General features: G+C 45.9%; 1 protein-coding gene across 5 annotated transcripts in view; it reads right to left on the minus strand.

Moving 5' to 3' along the window:
- cmya5 (cardiomyopathy associated 5) overlaps nt 1-14,884 on the minus strand; it is a 61,244-nt gene that overhangs the window by 43,207 nt on the left and 3,153 nt on the right. For 3 of the 5 annotated variants that reach the window (XR_008064109.1, XM_052461909.1, XM_052461911.1), the window contains exon 2: nt 4,695-11,475. Coding sequence is in view for 4 of the 5 variants with exons in the window: in XM_052461909.1 (XP_052317869.1) it covers nt 4,695-11,475 (6,781 nt within the window). In the remaining variant the exon portion in view is untranslated. The remainder of the gene's footprint in view (nt 1-4,694; nt 11,476-14,884) is intronic. The other 2 variants (XM_052461910.1, XM_052461912.1) reach the window with 2 other exon arrangements.

The raw sequence follows: 14,884 nt of genomic DNA on the forward strand, positions 1-14,884 counted from the left end.
TATCGTGAGGAGCCAAGGAGGAGACCAGAGCCGGTGTTGGAGGTGAGCGAAGCAGAGACTGTGAAGGAGTTAATGGGGAAATTGGAGGAGAGAGAAATGAGGGAGTTGCTGTGTTGGTGCTTTTTGCATGGAATTCGCCCGACGGAACGTGTCAGGGATTTGATGGCACCTGGGTCAGCGCTCCATACTCGTCCTGATGTGCGTGTTAGTCGGCTGGTGAAGTTGGTGCCAGCCTCACGCACCAGGCCTCCTGTGCACATCCCTAGCCTTGCACGTCCTGTACCAACACTGCTCTCAAGATCTCCAGTACGCCTTCATGGTCTAGCCCATCCTGTGCCACCTCCACACACCAGCCCTCCGGTGGCAGCTCCCCGCACCAGGCTTCCTGTGCGTGTCCTCGGCCCAGTACCACCAGTGCCAGCACCACGCATCAGGCCTACAGTGCGCCTCACCTCTCCAGTGCTATCGGAGCCTTTCTCCTCTCCTGCGCTGCCGGAGTCTCCCGCCTGTTCAGCGCAGCCAGAGCCTTCCTCCTCTACAGCACTGCCGGAGTCTGTTTTTTTGTATTGATTCGTGTTTACGTGTGTTTTTTCATTAAACATCAATCGTAATCTACACGCTGCGTTTTGGTCCGCTGCGTTTTGGTCCGCTGCGTTTTGCTCCTTCACCACACCTAGAAAACCGTTACAACGGTGGCTTGTCATTGTTGATAGACAACAATCATTCTTTCACCTCTTCCACACTCACTTCACTTCACACTCACTTCACAGAATTACAATGCTTGTCTTTCATAATTCAAATCAGTTATACTTGGATGTGTAGTGTCAGCATTTGTTGCTGGCATGTCATGCCAATAAAAAAATAATTTAAGTAATTGACAATATCATTGGGTTTTGTTATGAATGAGCCATCTGATTCAATGAATGATGGAACTGAGTTCGCCTTTTTGTCCAAATTTTTATTTAAGGTGCTCCAAAGCTTTTTTCTATCAATCTTTATAGAATTGATCTTTGTTTCAAATCAAATTGTATTTGTCACATGCGCCGAATACAACGGGTGTAGACCTTACAGTGAAATGCTTACTTACACACCCTTAACCAACAATGCAGTTTTAAGAGAAATACCTACCAAAATAAGAAATAAAGTAAAAAATTACTAAAGAGCAGTAGTAAAATAACAATAGAGACTATATACAAGGGTGTACCGGTACAGAGTCAGTGTGCAGGGGCACCGGTTAGTCAAGGTAATTTATGTAATATATACATGTGGGGTAGAGTTATTAAAGTAACTTATGCATAAATAATAACAGAGTAGCAGCAGCGTAAAGGAGGGGGAGGGTCAATGCAAGTAGTCTGGGTAGCCATTTGATTAGTCTTATGGCTTGGGGGTAGAAGCTGTTTAGAAGCCTCTTGGACCTAGACTTGGCCCTCCGATACCGCTTAGCGTGCGGTAGCAGATAGAACAGTCTATGACTAGGGTGGCTGGAGTCTTTGACAATGTTTAGGGCCTTCCTCTGACACTGCCTAGTATGGAAGCTCTGGATGGCAGGAAGCTTGGCCCCAGTGATGTACTGGCCGTACGCACTACCCTCTGTAGTGCCTTGTGGTCAGAGGCTGAGCAGTAGCCATACCAGGCAGTGATGCAGCCAGTCAGGATGCTCTCAATGGTGCAGCTGTAGAACCTTTTGACGATTTGAGGACCCATGCCAAAACCTTTCAGTCTCTTGAGGGGGAAAAGGTTTTGTTGTGCCCTCTTCTCGACTGTCTTGGTGTGCTTAGACCATGATAGTTTGTTGGTGATGTGGACACCAAGGAACTTGAAGCTCTCAACCTGCTCCACTACAGCCCAGTCGATGAGAATGGGGGCGTGCTCGGTCCTCCTTTTCCTGTAGTCCACAATCATCTCCTTAGTCTTGATCATGTTGAGGGAGAGGTTGTTGTCCTGGCACCACACGGCCAGGTCTCTGACCTCCTCCCTATATGCTGTCTCGTCGTTGTTGGTGATCAGTTCTACCACTGTTGTCATCAGCAAACTTAATGATGGTGTTGGAGTCGTGCCTGGCCGTGCAGTCATGAGTGAACAGGGAGTACAGGAGGGTTTCATAGTATAATTTCTTATTTTTATTCAGATAGACACATGATTTCTGAATATGCAGTACGTTTACCAATCGGTTCTGCAGCCAGACTTACAGTATGTGCCATTCCTTTTGCCTCATACCTCTCGACCATTACATTTTCCAATTCCTCATAAATCCACAGGGATTTAACAGTGTTTGCTGTCATTTTCTTAATAATGGGTGCATGCTTAATAGTAACTGGAATAAGCAATTTCATAAATGTGTCAAGTGCAGCATCTAGTTGCTCCTCATTACACACCACAGACCAACAAATATTATTTACATCAACAACGTAGGAATCACTACAAAACGTGTTGTATAACCTCTTAGACACTATATTAGGCACAGCCTTTGGAACTTTGGTTTTCCTGATCACTACATGATCACTACATCCGATGGATTTGGATACTACTTTAAAGCAAATTTCTGCATCAATAGTAAAGATGTGATCAATACATGATTATGATGTCATTCATGTCCTGTTTGTAACTACCCTGTTAGGTTGACTGATAACCTGAACCAGGTTGCAGGCACAAGTTACAGTTTGAAGCTTTTCAATATTTAAATCACCCAGAAAATGTATCCTGAATATTTTGGTACACCTACTGGAGAGCTCTTTCTTGTCTATACCTAATTCAGCATTGTTCACACCCTCTTAGAGCAGAGCCTTAGCCTCACCCATCTCTTTAAGGATTCACATGACGCCATGTGCTGAACAGAGTGAGTAGTTTAGTAAACAACCAACGATTTCCAGACTAAAAGTAGTAAAAGTAGTAGCCAACAATAAGGAAAAACTTCAGGTAAAAATACACTATCTAGTCCTTGGCCTATATCGTAATCTGACTTTGCAGGTCATGTTGTTCTTCAAATTACCATCTCTGGTAAACAGACACTATATCAAATACAATCTAAGTTTATTTGCCACATGCACAGAATACAGAAGGTGAAAATAGTTCAGTGAAATGGTTACTGCATAGTAGCAATTTCAAAAACAGAGTGTCCAGATAAATATACATTATAATTATTAGATGATGCTTACCCGACACACCAATCTAAATTGATGGGCCATGTGAAGGAAATGCTATAACCACCTCCCAGCCACATGTAGCTATGTGGAAGGGACACTAATGTCTACACATGTTCATGAAATACAATAGATGGCCATAATCACCCTCAGACACACCTGGCTAACTTGATGGGTCATGTAATCATCTGTCTTTTGTTTAGACATGTAGCTAGCTTGCTAAACAATGAACTGGCATAATCCCAACTCGTACTACTACCAATACAAACATTGTCATAGCTGTAGGTAGCTAAAGCTAACCAACTTGGGTTATTGTTAGCTAGCTAACATTAGTCTATAACCAGCAATGCAAATGTGTTTCTGATTAAATTAATATTACAACACAGATCATGTAAATACGAATTTGTTCTCAACTGACTTGCCTTGTTAAATAAAGGAAAATGAAATCAAATGACCTGAAACACGATAGCTAGAGCGCAAAGAGCCAAGTGTAAAGCCTTGTGTTGTAGGTTATTGTCCTGCAGGTAGGTGAATTCCTCTCCCAGTCTCTGGTGTAAAGCAGACGGAAGCAGCTATTCCTCAAAATAAGGAGGCAGTTACTTAGTGATGTGTTGTGTTGGATTTGCCCCAAACATAAGGCTCAGCATTTAAGGCCAAAAAAGTTGATTCATTTGCCGTGTTAAATTTTTTCTTCAGTTTTAATTTAGTGCCTTGTTGCATGTTATTTTTATTTTTAAATTCAGCATTTTATATTTTCACTCTGCCATTTAGCCGATTATTGTGGAGTAACTACAATGTTGTTGATCCATCCTCTGTTTTCTCCCTTCACAGCCCTTGAACTCTGTAAGCTGTTTTAAAATCACCAATGGCCTCATGCTGTAGCTCAGTTCAGAGTGACGACTCTATCTTTGTTGTGTCTGGGTGGTTTAATAAATCATCCACAGCACAATTATTAACTTGACCATGTTTAAAGAGATATTAAAATGTATTGGATTTTATTCAACCTTTATTTAAACAGGAAGGCATGCTGAGACCACAGTCTCTTTTGCAGATGAGCCCTCCATAAACACATAAATAACCAGCAATCATATGAAACAAACACTTGAATCATTGTCTGATTTGTTATTATTATCCATTTACCAATCACTGCTCTTCTTTATGAAGCTTTCAAAAAGATTTTAAAAAACACAACTAAATCCATTTCAATCCCACTTTGTCACACAACAAAAATGTGAACAAATCCAAAGGGGTGAATACCCACTGTAGTTGTTCAAATGTATTTTGTTTTGAAATGTATTTAAAAGTAATGAAATACCTGAAATAGTATTTGAGCCCAGGTATGATCCACAAGTGTTGTATCTAGTTGTATAGTGCTGATTTACATTGTTTTATGCATTTATGTATAATTGCACTAAATGTGGTGATGCTGTGCTGTTGAGTATAAGATGCAAGACAAGTTTCCAGGAAGGGACACAATAATGAATTACCTGAATTGTGACATGGGGTGATGTGAATAGTGTACTCTATCCACTAACATCTAACTTTGTCACTCACCCTGATATCTTTGTAGGCTGTCTCCACGCTGGTGACCTCATGATCCTGGTGTCCTCCAGACAGTCTGTCAGTCTCAGAGAGCAGACAACCACAGCTCAGACAGAAGCAATCCATCCCCTGTAGGGCAGCAGCTGCTCTGGCCTGGCTCTCCTCCTCCGCATCGAATATCTCATAATCAGCCTCAATGGGCTCCTCGTAAGCGGGGAGATCCAGCCCTCTCTCTTCTCTTACCCTCTCCTCCATCTCTCGCTCCTTCTGCCTCTCCATATCCATCAACAGGTTTTCTCTCACCTTTTCCTTCTGCTTTTCTCCCCCCAATACCAACTCCATCTCACTCTTCCTCTCCTGTTGCTCCTTCTCCTTCAGCCTCTGATTGTCTCTTTCTCTCTCCCGCTCTCTCTCCTGTCTCTTCTTCTGCTCCCTCTCCTCCATCTCCTGTCTCTCCTCCTCCCGCAACAACTCTCTCTCCCTCTCATTTTCCTCCCTCTCATGTCTCTCCTTCTCTGCCCTCTCCTGTCTCTCTTTCTCTTCCTTCAGTCTCTGCCTGTCCTTTTCTCGCTCCCTTTCCATCTGTCTCTCCCTCTCCTGTCTCTCTTTCTCTTCCTTCAGCCTCTGCCTGTCCTTTTCTCTCTCCCTCTCCACCTGTCTCTCCTTCTCCTCTCTCTCCTCCTTCAGCCTATGCATCTCCCTTTCTCTCTCCCTCTCTAACTCCATCTGTCTTTCCCTCTCCTGTCTCTCCTTCTCCTCCCTCTCCTTCAGCCTCTGCCTCTCATTTTCTCTTTCCCGCTCCAACTCCATCTGTCTCTCCTTCTCCTGTCTCTCTTTCTCTTCCTTCAGCCTCTGCCTGTCCTTTTCTCTCTCCCGCTCCATCTGTCTCTCCCTCTCCTGTCTCTCCTTCTCCTCGCTCTCCTCCTTCAGCCTCTGCCTCTCCTTTTCTCTCTCCCTCTCCAACTCCATCTGTCTTTCCCTCTCCTGTCTCTCCACCTTCAGCCTTTGCCTCTCCTTTTCTCTCTCCCTCTCCTGTCTCTCCTTCTCCTCCTTCAGCCTCTGCCTCTCCTTTTCTCTCTCCCTCTCTAACTCCATCTGTCTTTCCCTCTCCTGCCTCTCCTTCTCCTCTCTCTCCTTCAGCCTCTGCCTCTCAATTTCTCTCTCCCTCTCCAATTCTATCTGTATCTCCCTCTCCTGTCTCTCTTTCTCTTCCTTCAGCCTCTGCCTGTCCTTTTCTCTCTCCCTCTCCATCTGTCTCTCCCTCTCCCGTCTCTCCCTCTCCTGTCTCTCCTTCTCCTCACTCTCCTCCTTCAGCCTCTGCCTTTCCCTTTCTCTCTCCTTCTCCTCTCTCTCCTTCAGCCTCTGCCTCTCCCTTTCATTTTCTCTCTCCCTCTCTAACTCCATCTGTCTTTCCCTCTCCTGTCTCTCCTTCTCCTCTCTCTCCTTCAGCCTCTGCCTCTCAATTTCTCTCTCCCTCTCCAATTCTATCTGTATCTCCCTCTCGTGTCTCTCTTTCTCTTCCTTCAGCCTCTGCCTGTCCTTTTCTCTCTCCCTCTCCATCTGTCTCTCCCTCTCCTGTCTCTCCTTCTCCTCACTCTCCTCCTCCAGCCTCTGCCTTTCCCTTTCTCTCTCCTTCTCCTCTCTCTCCTTCAGCCTCTGCCTCTCATTTTCTCTTTCCCGCTCCAAATCCATCTGTCTCTCCCTCTCCTGCCTCTCCTCCTGTCTCTCTTTCTCTTCCTTCAGCCTCTGCCTTTCCTTTTCTCTCTCCTTCTCCATCTGTCTCTCCTTCTCCTCGCTCTCCTCCTTCAGCCTCTGCATCTCCTTTTCTCTCTCCCTCTCCATCTGTCTTTCCCTTTCCTGTCTCTCCTTCTCCTCCCTCTCCTTCAGCCTCTGCCTCTCATTTTCTCTCTCCCTCTCCAATTCTATCTGTCTCTCCTTCTCCTTCTCCTGTCTCTCTTTCTCTTCCTTCAGCCTCTGCCTGTCCTTTTCTATCTGTCTCTCCTTCTCCTCGCTCTCCTCCTTCAGCCTCTGCCTTTCCCTTTCTCTCTCCCTCTCCACCTGTCTCTCCTTCTCCTCACTCTCCTCCTTCAGCTTAAGCATCTCCCTTTCTCTCTCCAACTCCATCTGTCTTTCCCTCTCCTGTCGCTCCTTCTCCTCCTTCTCCTTCAGCCTCTGCCTCTCATTTTCTCTCTCCCGCTCCAATTCTATCTGCCTCTCCTTCTCCTGTCTCTCTTTCTCCTCCTTCAGCCTCTGCATCTCCTTTTCTCTCTCCCTCTCCACCTGTCTCTCCTTCTCCTCACTCTCCTCCTTCAGCTTATGCATCTCCCTTTCTCTCTCCCTCTCCAACTCCATCTGCCTTTCCCTCTCCTGTCTCTCCTTCTCCTCCCTCTCCTTCAGCCTCTGCCTGTCCCTTTCTCTCTCCCTCTCCAACTCCATCTGTCTTTCCCTCTCCCGTCGCTCCTTCTCCTTCTTCTCCTTCAGCCTCTGCCTCTCATTTTCTCTCTCCCGCACCAATTCTATCTGTCTCTCCTTCTCCTGTCTCTCTTTCTCTTCCTTCAGCCTCTGCCTGTCCCTTTCTCTCTCCCTCTCCAACTCCATCTGTCTTTCCCTCTCCCGTCGCTCCTTCTCCTTCTTCTCCTTCAGCCTCTGCCTCTCATTTTCTCTCTCCCGCACCAATTCTATCTGTCTCTCCTTCTCCTGTCTCTCTTTCTCTTCCTTCAGCCTCTGCCTGTCCTTTTCTCTCTCCCTCTCCAACTCCATCTGCCTGTCCCTCTCCTGTCTCTCCTCCTTCAGCCTTTGCCTCTCCTTTTCTCTCTCCCTCTCCTGTCTCTCCTCCTTCAGCCTTTGCCTCTCCTTTTCTCTCTCCCTCTCCTGTCTCTCCTTCTCCTCCTTCAGCCTCTGCCTCTCCTTTTCTCTCTCCCTCTCCAACTCCATCTGCCTTTCCCTCTCCTGTCTCTCCTCCTTCAGCCTTTGCCTCTCCTTTTCTCTCTCCCTCTCCTGTCTCTCCTTCTCCTCCTTCAGCCTCTGCCTCTCCTTTTCTCTCTCCCTCTCCAACTCCATCTGCCTTTCCCTCTCCTGTCTCTCCTTCTCCTCCCTCTCCTTCAGCCTTTGCCTCTCCTTTTCTCTCTCCCTCTCCTGTCTCTCCTTCTCCTCCTTCAGCCTCTGCCTCTCCTTTTCTCTCTCCCTCTCCAACTCCATCTGCCTTTCCCTCTCCTGTCTCTCCTCCTTCAGCCTTTGCCTCTCCTTTTCTCTCTCCCTCTCCTGTCTCTCCTTCTCCTCCTTCAGCCTCTGCCTCTCCTTTTCTCTCTCCCTCTCCAACTCCATCTGCCTTTCCCTCTCCTGTCTCTCCTTCTCCTCCCTCTCCTTCAGCCTCTGCCTCTCCTTTTGTCTTTCCCTCTCAAACTCCATCTGTCTCTCCCTCTCCTGTCTCTCCTTCTCCTCTCTCTCCTTCAGCCTCTGCCTCTCATTTTCTCTCTCCCTCTCCAATTCTAACTGTCTCTCCTTCTCCTTCTCCTGTCTCTCTTTCTCTTCCTTCAGCCTCTGCCTGTCCCTTTCTCTCTCCTTCTCCATCTGTCTCTCCCTCTCCTTCTCTTCCTTCAGCCTCTGCCTCTCCCTTTCTCTTTCCCTCTCCTGTCTCTCCTTCTCCTCGCTCTCCTCCTTCAGCCTCTGCCTCTCCCTTTCTCTCTTCCTCTCCAACTCTATATGTCTATCCCTCTCCTGTCTCTCCTTCTCCTTCTTCAGCCTCTCCCTTTCTCTCTCCCTCTCCAATTCTATTGTTCTCTCCCTCACCTGTCTCTCCTTCTCTTCTTTCAGCCTCTGCCTCTCCTTTTCTCTCTCCCTCTCCATCTGTCTTTTACTCTCATGTCTCTCCTTCTCCTCCTTCTCCTTCTCTTCCTTCAGCCTCTCCTTTTCTCTTTCATTTTCCACCTGTATCTCCCTCTCCTGTTTCTCCCTCTCCTGTCTCTCCTTCTCCTCCTTCAGCCCCTGCCTCTCCCTATCTCTTTCCCTTTCCAATTGTGTATGTCTCTCCCTCTCCTGTCTCTCCTTTTCCTTCATCTCCTTGTTCTCGTTCTCCTGTCTCTCCTTTGCCTCCTTCAGCCTTAGCCTCTCCCTTTCTCTTTCCCTCTCCAACCCCATCTGTCTCTCCCTCTCCTCCCTCTCATGTCTCTCCTCCTCCTTGAGCCTCTGCTTCTTTCTCTCCCTCTCCAACTCCATCTCTCTCTCCTTTTCTTTCTCCAGCTCCCTCTCTCTCTCTAGATTAGAGTTAGGGCCTGGGCAGAGCTGTTTTCTCTCTGTCTCAGACACCATCATCCCTCTTGCCTCCTGCTGCGAGATTATCTCATACTCCAGCTCTTCTGCAGTCTCCCTGTGCAGCTCCATATCTGAAACTACAGTTTCTCTGTGCAGCTCAGAGAGGTCTTCCTGTGGAGCAAAGCTCCTGAGGGGAGTGAACACCCACTCGTCCTCACCTTCCAAGTCCTGCTTCTTCATTGGCTCTTTCTCCTGTCCCTTATCTCCCTCAGCAGGGGCAAGAAGTGACGCCCATCGCTCCGCAGCTTCTGCAGGAGGGGCAGTTGGAACTACTTCGGCTTCAGGATTGTGTGTGAAGGACTCCTCCGCTACACTCACAGGCTCCTCAGATCTATTCTCTACTTTTTCAACTTTGTGTGCTTCAGCTAGCATTTCCATTCTATTGACTGCTTCAGCTGCAATTTCAGATGCCATTTTAGTATCATCTGATACATTCACAACAGCTACTGATAAATCAGTAACTGCCTTTTGAGAGACCCTGTGTAGCTCCAGTGCTCCTGCTATGGCCTCAGTTGGATCTTTAATAGCATCCTCTGCTCTTACAGGTTCAGATGCTTTAACTACAGTCTCTGTTTTACTTTCAGTTGACACCTGGTTCACCTGTACAGGCTCCTGAATAACAACTGGTTTTGCCACTCTAGACACTTCTACTTCGTCTTCTTTTTTCACCTCCTCTGCCTGAGCTAGTAACTCTGTTTCATGGGATACTTTATCTGACACTACCTCCTCCTGGCTGTCAACCTCTGACTCATGTGCCTCAGGTGTTGTCTCACTTTTAGCTTCCTCTACCACATCAACCTTCTCAGGTTTCTTTCCTGGGACTAGATGGTCCTTCTCAACTTGAGACACTTTGCTGTCTGTATTTACAGACTCAGAGTCTTTATCTGGACCAGTTTCCTTGATGTGCAGCAAAGATTTCTCTGTTGATTCCTCCATCTCTTTATATCCTGCTGGTTGCAGGTACCCATTCATCTCTGCAGCTTTGATCTCCTCCTTCTTACACTCCCCCTTCTCCTCTTCTTCTTCTTCCACCACTCTCGTTAGGAATCCGGTCAGCTCAAACTTACTCTGCGACCACATCATTAGCCCCTCCCCTTTACCATCCACTTCTTCTGATTGGTCCTCTACATTGGGAGTCTCGTCTTTCAGGATAAACTTCTCCAGGTATCCGTCTGTTTCCTCTGAATCAGACAGTCGCCTCTGGAACGATCTGTCCGACCCCACGCTCTCTGCCTCTGAGCCTTCCTCGTCGCTCCTCCTCCTCTCCCCCATGGCGTCCTCGTACAGGTCGGAGTAGAGGAAGGACATGGCTGTGGGTTCCTCTAGCAGGATGGGATCAATGATCTTAGGGGGTCCCGGGGAGAGGAAGATAGGGGTGAGGATGCTCTCCTCTCTGCCGAACAGTGCTGACCCACTTTCCTTCAGAGACCTCAGACTCTCCCTTCTTCCTTCCTTCCCTCCCTCCTCTTCATCCTCTTCTCCCCTTTTCATCAGGTCCTCTAGGGGTGCGTGGTGTTTGTTCCCGTAGAACACCTCATCCAAACGCTCGCTGGCAATCTCCATGTCTGTGACAAACACAAAGTCATCGTCCGGAGCTGCAGAGAGGCTGTCTGTGGCTGTCATCTGCCCCAGATTAGTCTCCTCTCGTTGGGGCTTCGTGGGTGTCTCGTCTCCCACTGGCTCTGGAACCTGCTGCCCAGGAACCACCTCATCCAGGAGGGTAAATGCCTCAAAGTAGTCCATGTTGCTGGTGCCGTCCTTGTGGCTGTGAGGCCCCTGTTGCTCTGTGGGTTCTGAGGGCTTAGACTCTCCTACTTCTTCTCCTTCTGTTCCCTCCTGTACCTCCTTCACTTCTGGGTAGTCCTGGGCAGGTAAGGCCTCAGAGCCCCGCCTGGATTTGGACCTGATCCTGGGTGTCTCCTCCAAGTAGGACAGATTATCCTGCAGCTCAGTGCTCTCCTCCTCGTCGACTGTGGGCAGTTTGGACGGGACTTTGATGTTGAGGATCTCATAACCCTCTGAAATCAGACTAAACAGCTCCTGCTCTTTGTCTTTCACTTCCCCTGACTCTGTGTCTGACTCTACACTCTCCACTCGGATGTTTGGCACAGACACCTCAGCCATCTCAGGCCTCTCCACCCCCAGTGTCGAGCCAGACCTGGAGCTCCCGGGTCTCCTTAGCCTCTCACCCAGCCTGGCCTTTCCTCTCATCCTCTTCCTCCTCCGAACTATCTTGTCCTCATCGAAGACAATGGTAATTTTGCCCTGTGCACCTCCACCACCGGTAGCAGAGCCGTCCAAACTGTAGGTGTCAGAGCTGTAGCTGGCCTCCGACGCCCAGGGGGTGGAGCATCGGCTGGAGGCCGTTTCCCAGACGATGCCGCTGTCCTCACTCTGAACAGTCACCATGGAGAAGGACGGGTCCACCATCAGACACTGCAGCTTGGGCTTCACAGACTGGTCCTGGACCACCTCCCGCAGACTGAAGAAAGGAACAGGGAGTTAGATGAGTTACTTGGGAGCACATAAGAACATAGGTCTACAAGTGAAATGCACATGTGGGGGTACTTCAGGGGGTACTCCGGGAATAGCAAACTGTGAGCAAAAACCTCACATTGAACGTGATTACCTCAACCGTTTCTCAGCTTGATAACTAGAGAAGTGTGCATCAACTTGCAGTGTGTGTGTGCATATCAGAGCCTGTGTGTGATAAGTGATCAATCAATCAATGTCTGGTTGTGCGCGTGTGTTTGGCAAGGGGCATCCGTAGCTCTGTGAATCTTAATTGTACAAACCCTATTATCTGGCAGGCAGGGAATACTATGTCTAGATCAATTCTAGAGTGAAGATTCTACACCCCTCTTTGCTCAAGCTGATCCTCTCCAATGGACTTAGAAGTTGAAGCTAAAAATGGGGCAATTTGGGGCAATCAAAGGGGAGAGTCAATAGGCAGGTTTCCATCGCCCCGGGTTTATTTAACAAAATCAACATCCCATTGGGCACACACTGGTTGAATCAACGTTGTTTCCATGTCATTGAACCAACGTAGAATATGCATTGAATTGATGCCTATGCCCAGTTGGATGTGTAAAGGAAATGGCAGCTATAGGATAAATGTTCTAAAGATCAACAACACATTTATGTTCAAAAGAGTTGTATTTTTCTTTTGTTGATCTTTCTTTATTTGGATAGTAGCTGCGGCACACCTTTTGTAATATCCAGGAAAGTAGACCGGACACCATCGCAAATCACACATTGTGTCCTGTCACAGATAATTCTCTAACCACTTGCAAGAAGCCTGATCCAGGCCTATTTAAGTCAAGTCGGTCTTTGAGTGAGAATGTAATGGTCAACAGTGTCGAAGGCCTTGGATAAGGCAGCTCAATGGTTTTTATGATCTAAGCAATTTAACACATCATCTATAACAAGCGTAGCAGCTGAAACTGTGCTCTGTCTGGGTCTAAAACCAGACTGGTGCACATTTAGAATAGAATGGGAAGTTTAAAAAGGTCTTAGCTGAGAGTTGGCCAGGGATTCTAAAATTTGGAAAGGCAAGATAATTGATCTAAGTCAAAATGATCTACTCCGTTGTTTAGGGGGGAGGACGTGTCACTTTCCAGATCTTAGGGATAACACCAGGAACAATTGTCAAGTAAAAAATATAGGCTAATGATTCTGCAATAAGTGGGGCAGAGAGCTGCAGTAAGAAGGGATCAAGAGAATCAGCCCCTGTGGATTTGTTAGCAAGGCACTTACTAAATCATAGATATAAAATGGTTGAAATGAAAATAGAGAATGTGTATCTGGGAGTGCATCATTTTCAAAAGTTTTGAGGGGAATAAATGAGGAATTTCTAGAAAATATTCTTTAAAATAGATGGCCAGCTGAGGCTAAATGGTGTTTCCATCTGTCTGAGCTGATCTCAGTCCAGCTTTCAACTTAGTCTTGAAAGTTGTAATAGTAGAATGCACAAGGTGCAATTTCGAAATCGGTCATCAGTTTTCCTCTTGTCATGTCAGTCATTGAATACCTTAGAGAGCTATTTATAACTTGGTAGAAACATCCAGATCAACTAGCCCATGTGAGCTAACGTTTTTCAGAGATTTAAGTACTTTCCAGAAGTTTGCTAGATTCCTACTATTCTGACATACACAGTTCAAGAAGTACACAATGTTGACTTTGCTTTCCAAACCAAAGACAGACATTACAGTGCCTTCAGAAGTTGACTTTTTACACATTTTGTTGTGTTACAGCCTGAATTTAAAATTGATTACATAGAGATGTTTTGTTACTGGCCGACACACAATATGCCATCATGTCAAAGTGGAATTATGTTTTTCAAAAGTTTTACAAATCAATTAAAAATTAAAAGCTGAAATGTCTTGAGTAAATAAATATTCAACCCCTGTGTTATGGCAAGCCTAAATAAGTTCAGGAGTAAAACTGTGCTTAACAAGTCACAAGTTGCATAGTTGCATAATGACTACCTCATATTTGTACCCCACAAATACAATTATCTGTAAGGTCCCTCAATCGAGCAGTGAATTTCAAATGCAGATTCAACCAGAAAGATCAGGGAGGTTTTTCAATGCCTCACAAAGAAGAGCACCTATTGGTACATGGGTAAAACAAATAATTAAAAAGCAGACATTGAATATCCCTTTGAGTATGGTGACGTTATTAATTACACTTTGGATGGCATATCAATACACCCAGTCACTACAAAGATACAGGCGTCCTTCCTAGCTCAGTTGCCGGAGAGGAAGGAACCCGCTCAGGGATTTTACCATGAGGCCAATGGTGACTTTAAACAGTTAGAGAGTTTAATGGCTGTGTTCGAGAAAACTGAGGATGGATCAACAACATTGTAGTTACTCCACAATACTAACCTAATTTACAGAGTGAAAAGGAAGCTTGAACAGAATAAAAAATATTCCAAAGCATGCATCCTGTTTGCAAAAATGTGGCAAAGCAATTAACTTTTTGTCCTGAAAACAAAATGTTATATTTGGGGCAAATACAATACATCAGTGATTACCACTCTCCGTATTTTCAATCATAGTGGTGGCTGCTCCATGTTATGGGTATGCTTGTAATTGTTAAGGTCTGGGGAGTTGTTAGCCTAATATGATCCACTAATGCTAGCAATCCTTAGGAACAAAGGCTACTGATAGTGGGTAATATTTAACATGATACACATTGTAAAAAATAAATTGAAAAGTCTGGCCGTATACTGTAATTAAACATTATAGAAAGTATTATAAATCAACTTGGTATGTTTGGTGCTATACTGTAATTTGCGCATGACTACAGAAGCTATGGCTCTCCAAACTTCATCCCTGCAAGATTATAAGGCCATCATTTCATAAACGTCACTGTGGAAAAAGTTGATATATTGATATGCTTCAGTTTGCTGCCATATGACTAGTTACACATTTGTCTCCTGCAATCATAAGGTAAAATACATCTAAACAATTGTCATTTATATTTACAATCCCCGTATCCAAACGGCTAACTCATTTACCTGCAGTAGCTCTTATCAATTTGTAAATTACAGTACATGAAGAATGGTGCTATTTATATCGGGAAAAATAAAGTAGATGTCGACCTTATTCATCCTTTCATCGCGCAATTGTTGGAATTATGAGGAAATTAAGTTAAGGTCAGGATACGGCGTATCTGTAGACACACCGCCGCCATACTTCATTTCTTTGATCTCCAACCCAAAAGAATAGCATGCTATTCTCATGCCTAAGTTCAAGATCAGAATACACGTAGAGAGAAAAGAGCATAAAAAGGGAATGCCATTCCATTTATGCGTGCTTAACTCTGGTCGTAATTCCCGCCTTAGAGCACAAGGCAGAGCCGAGGTAGGGAGATAAATTCCCACT

This window comes from Oncorhynchus keta, chromosome 14 (genome assembly GCF_023373465.1).
Source record: "Oncorhynchus keta strain PuntledgeMale-10-30-2019 chromosome 14, Oket_V2, whole genome shotgun sequence".
NCBI classification, from domain to species: domain Eukaryota; kingdom Metazoa; phylum Chordata; class Actinopteri; order Salmoniformes; family Salmonidae; genus Oncorhynchus; species Oncorhynchus keta.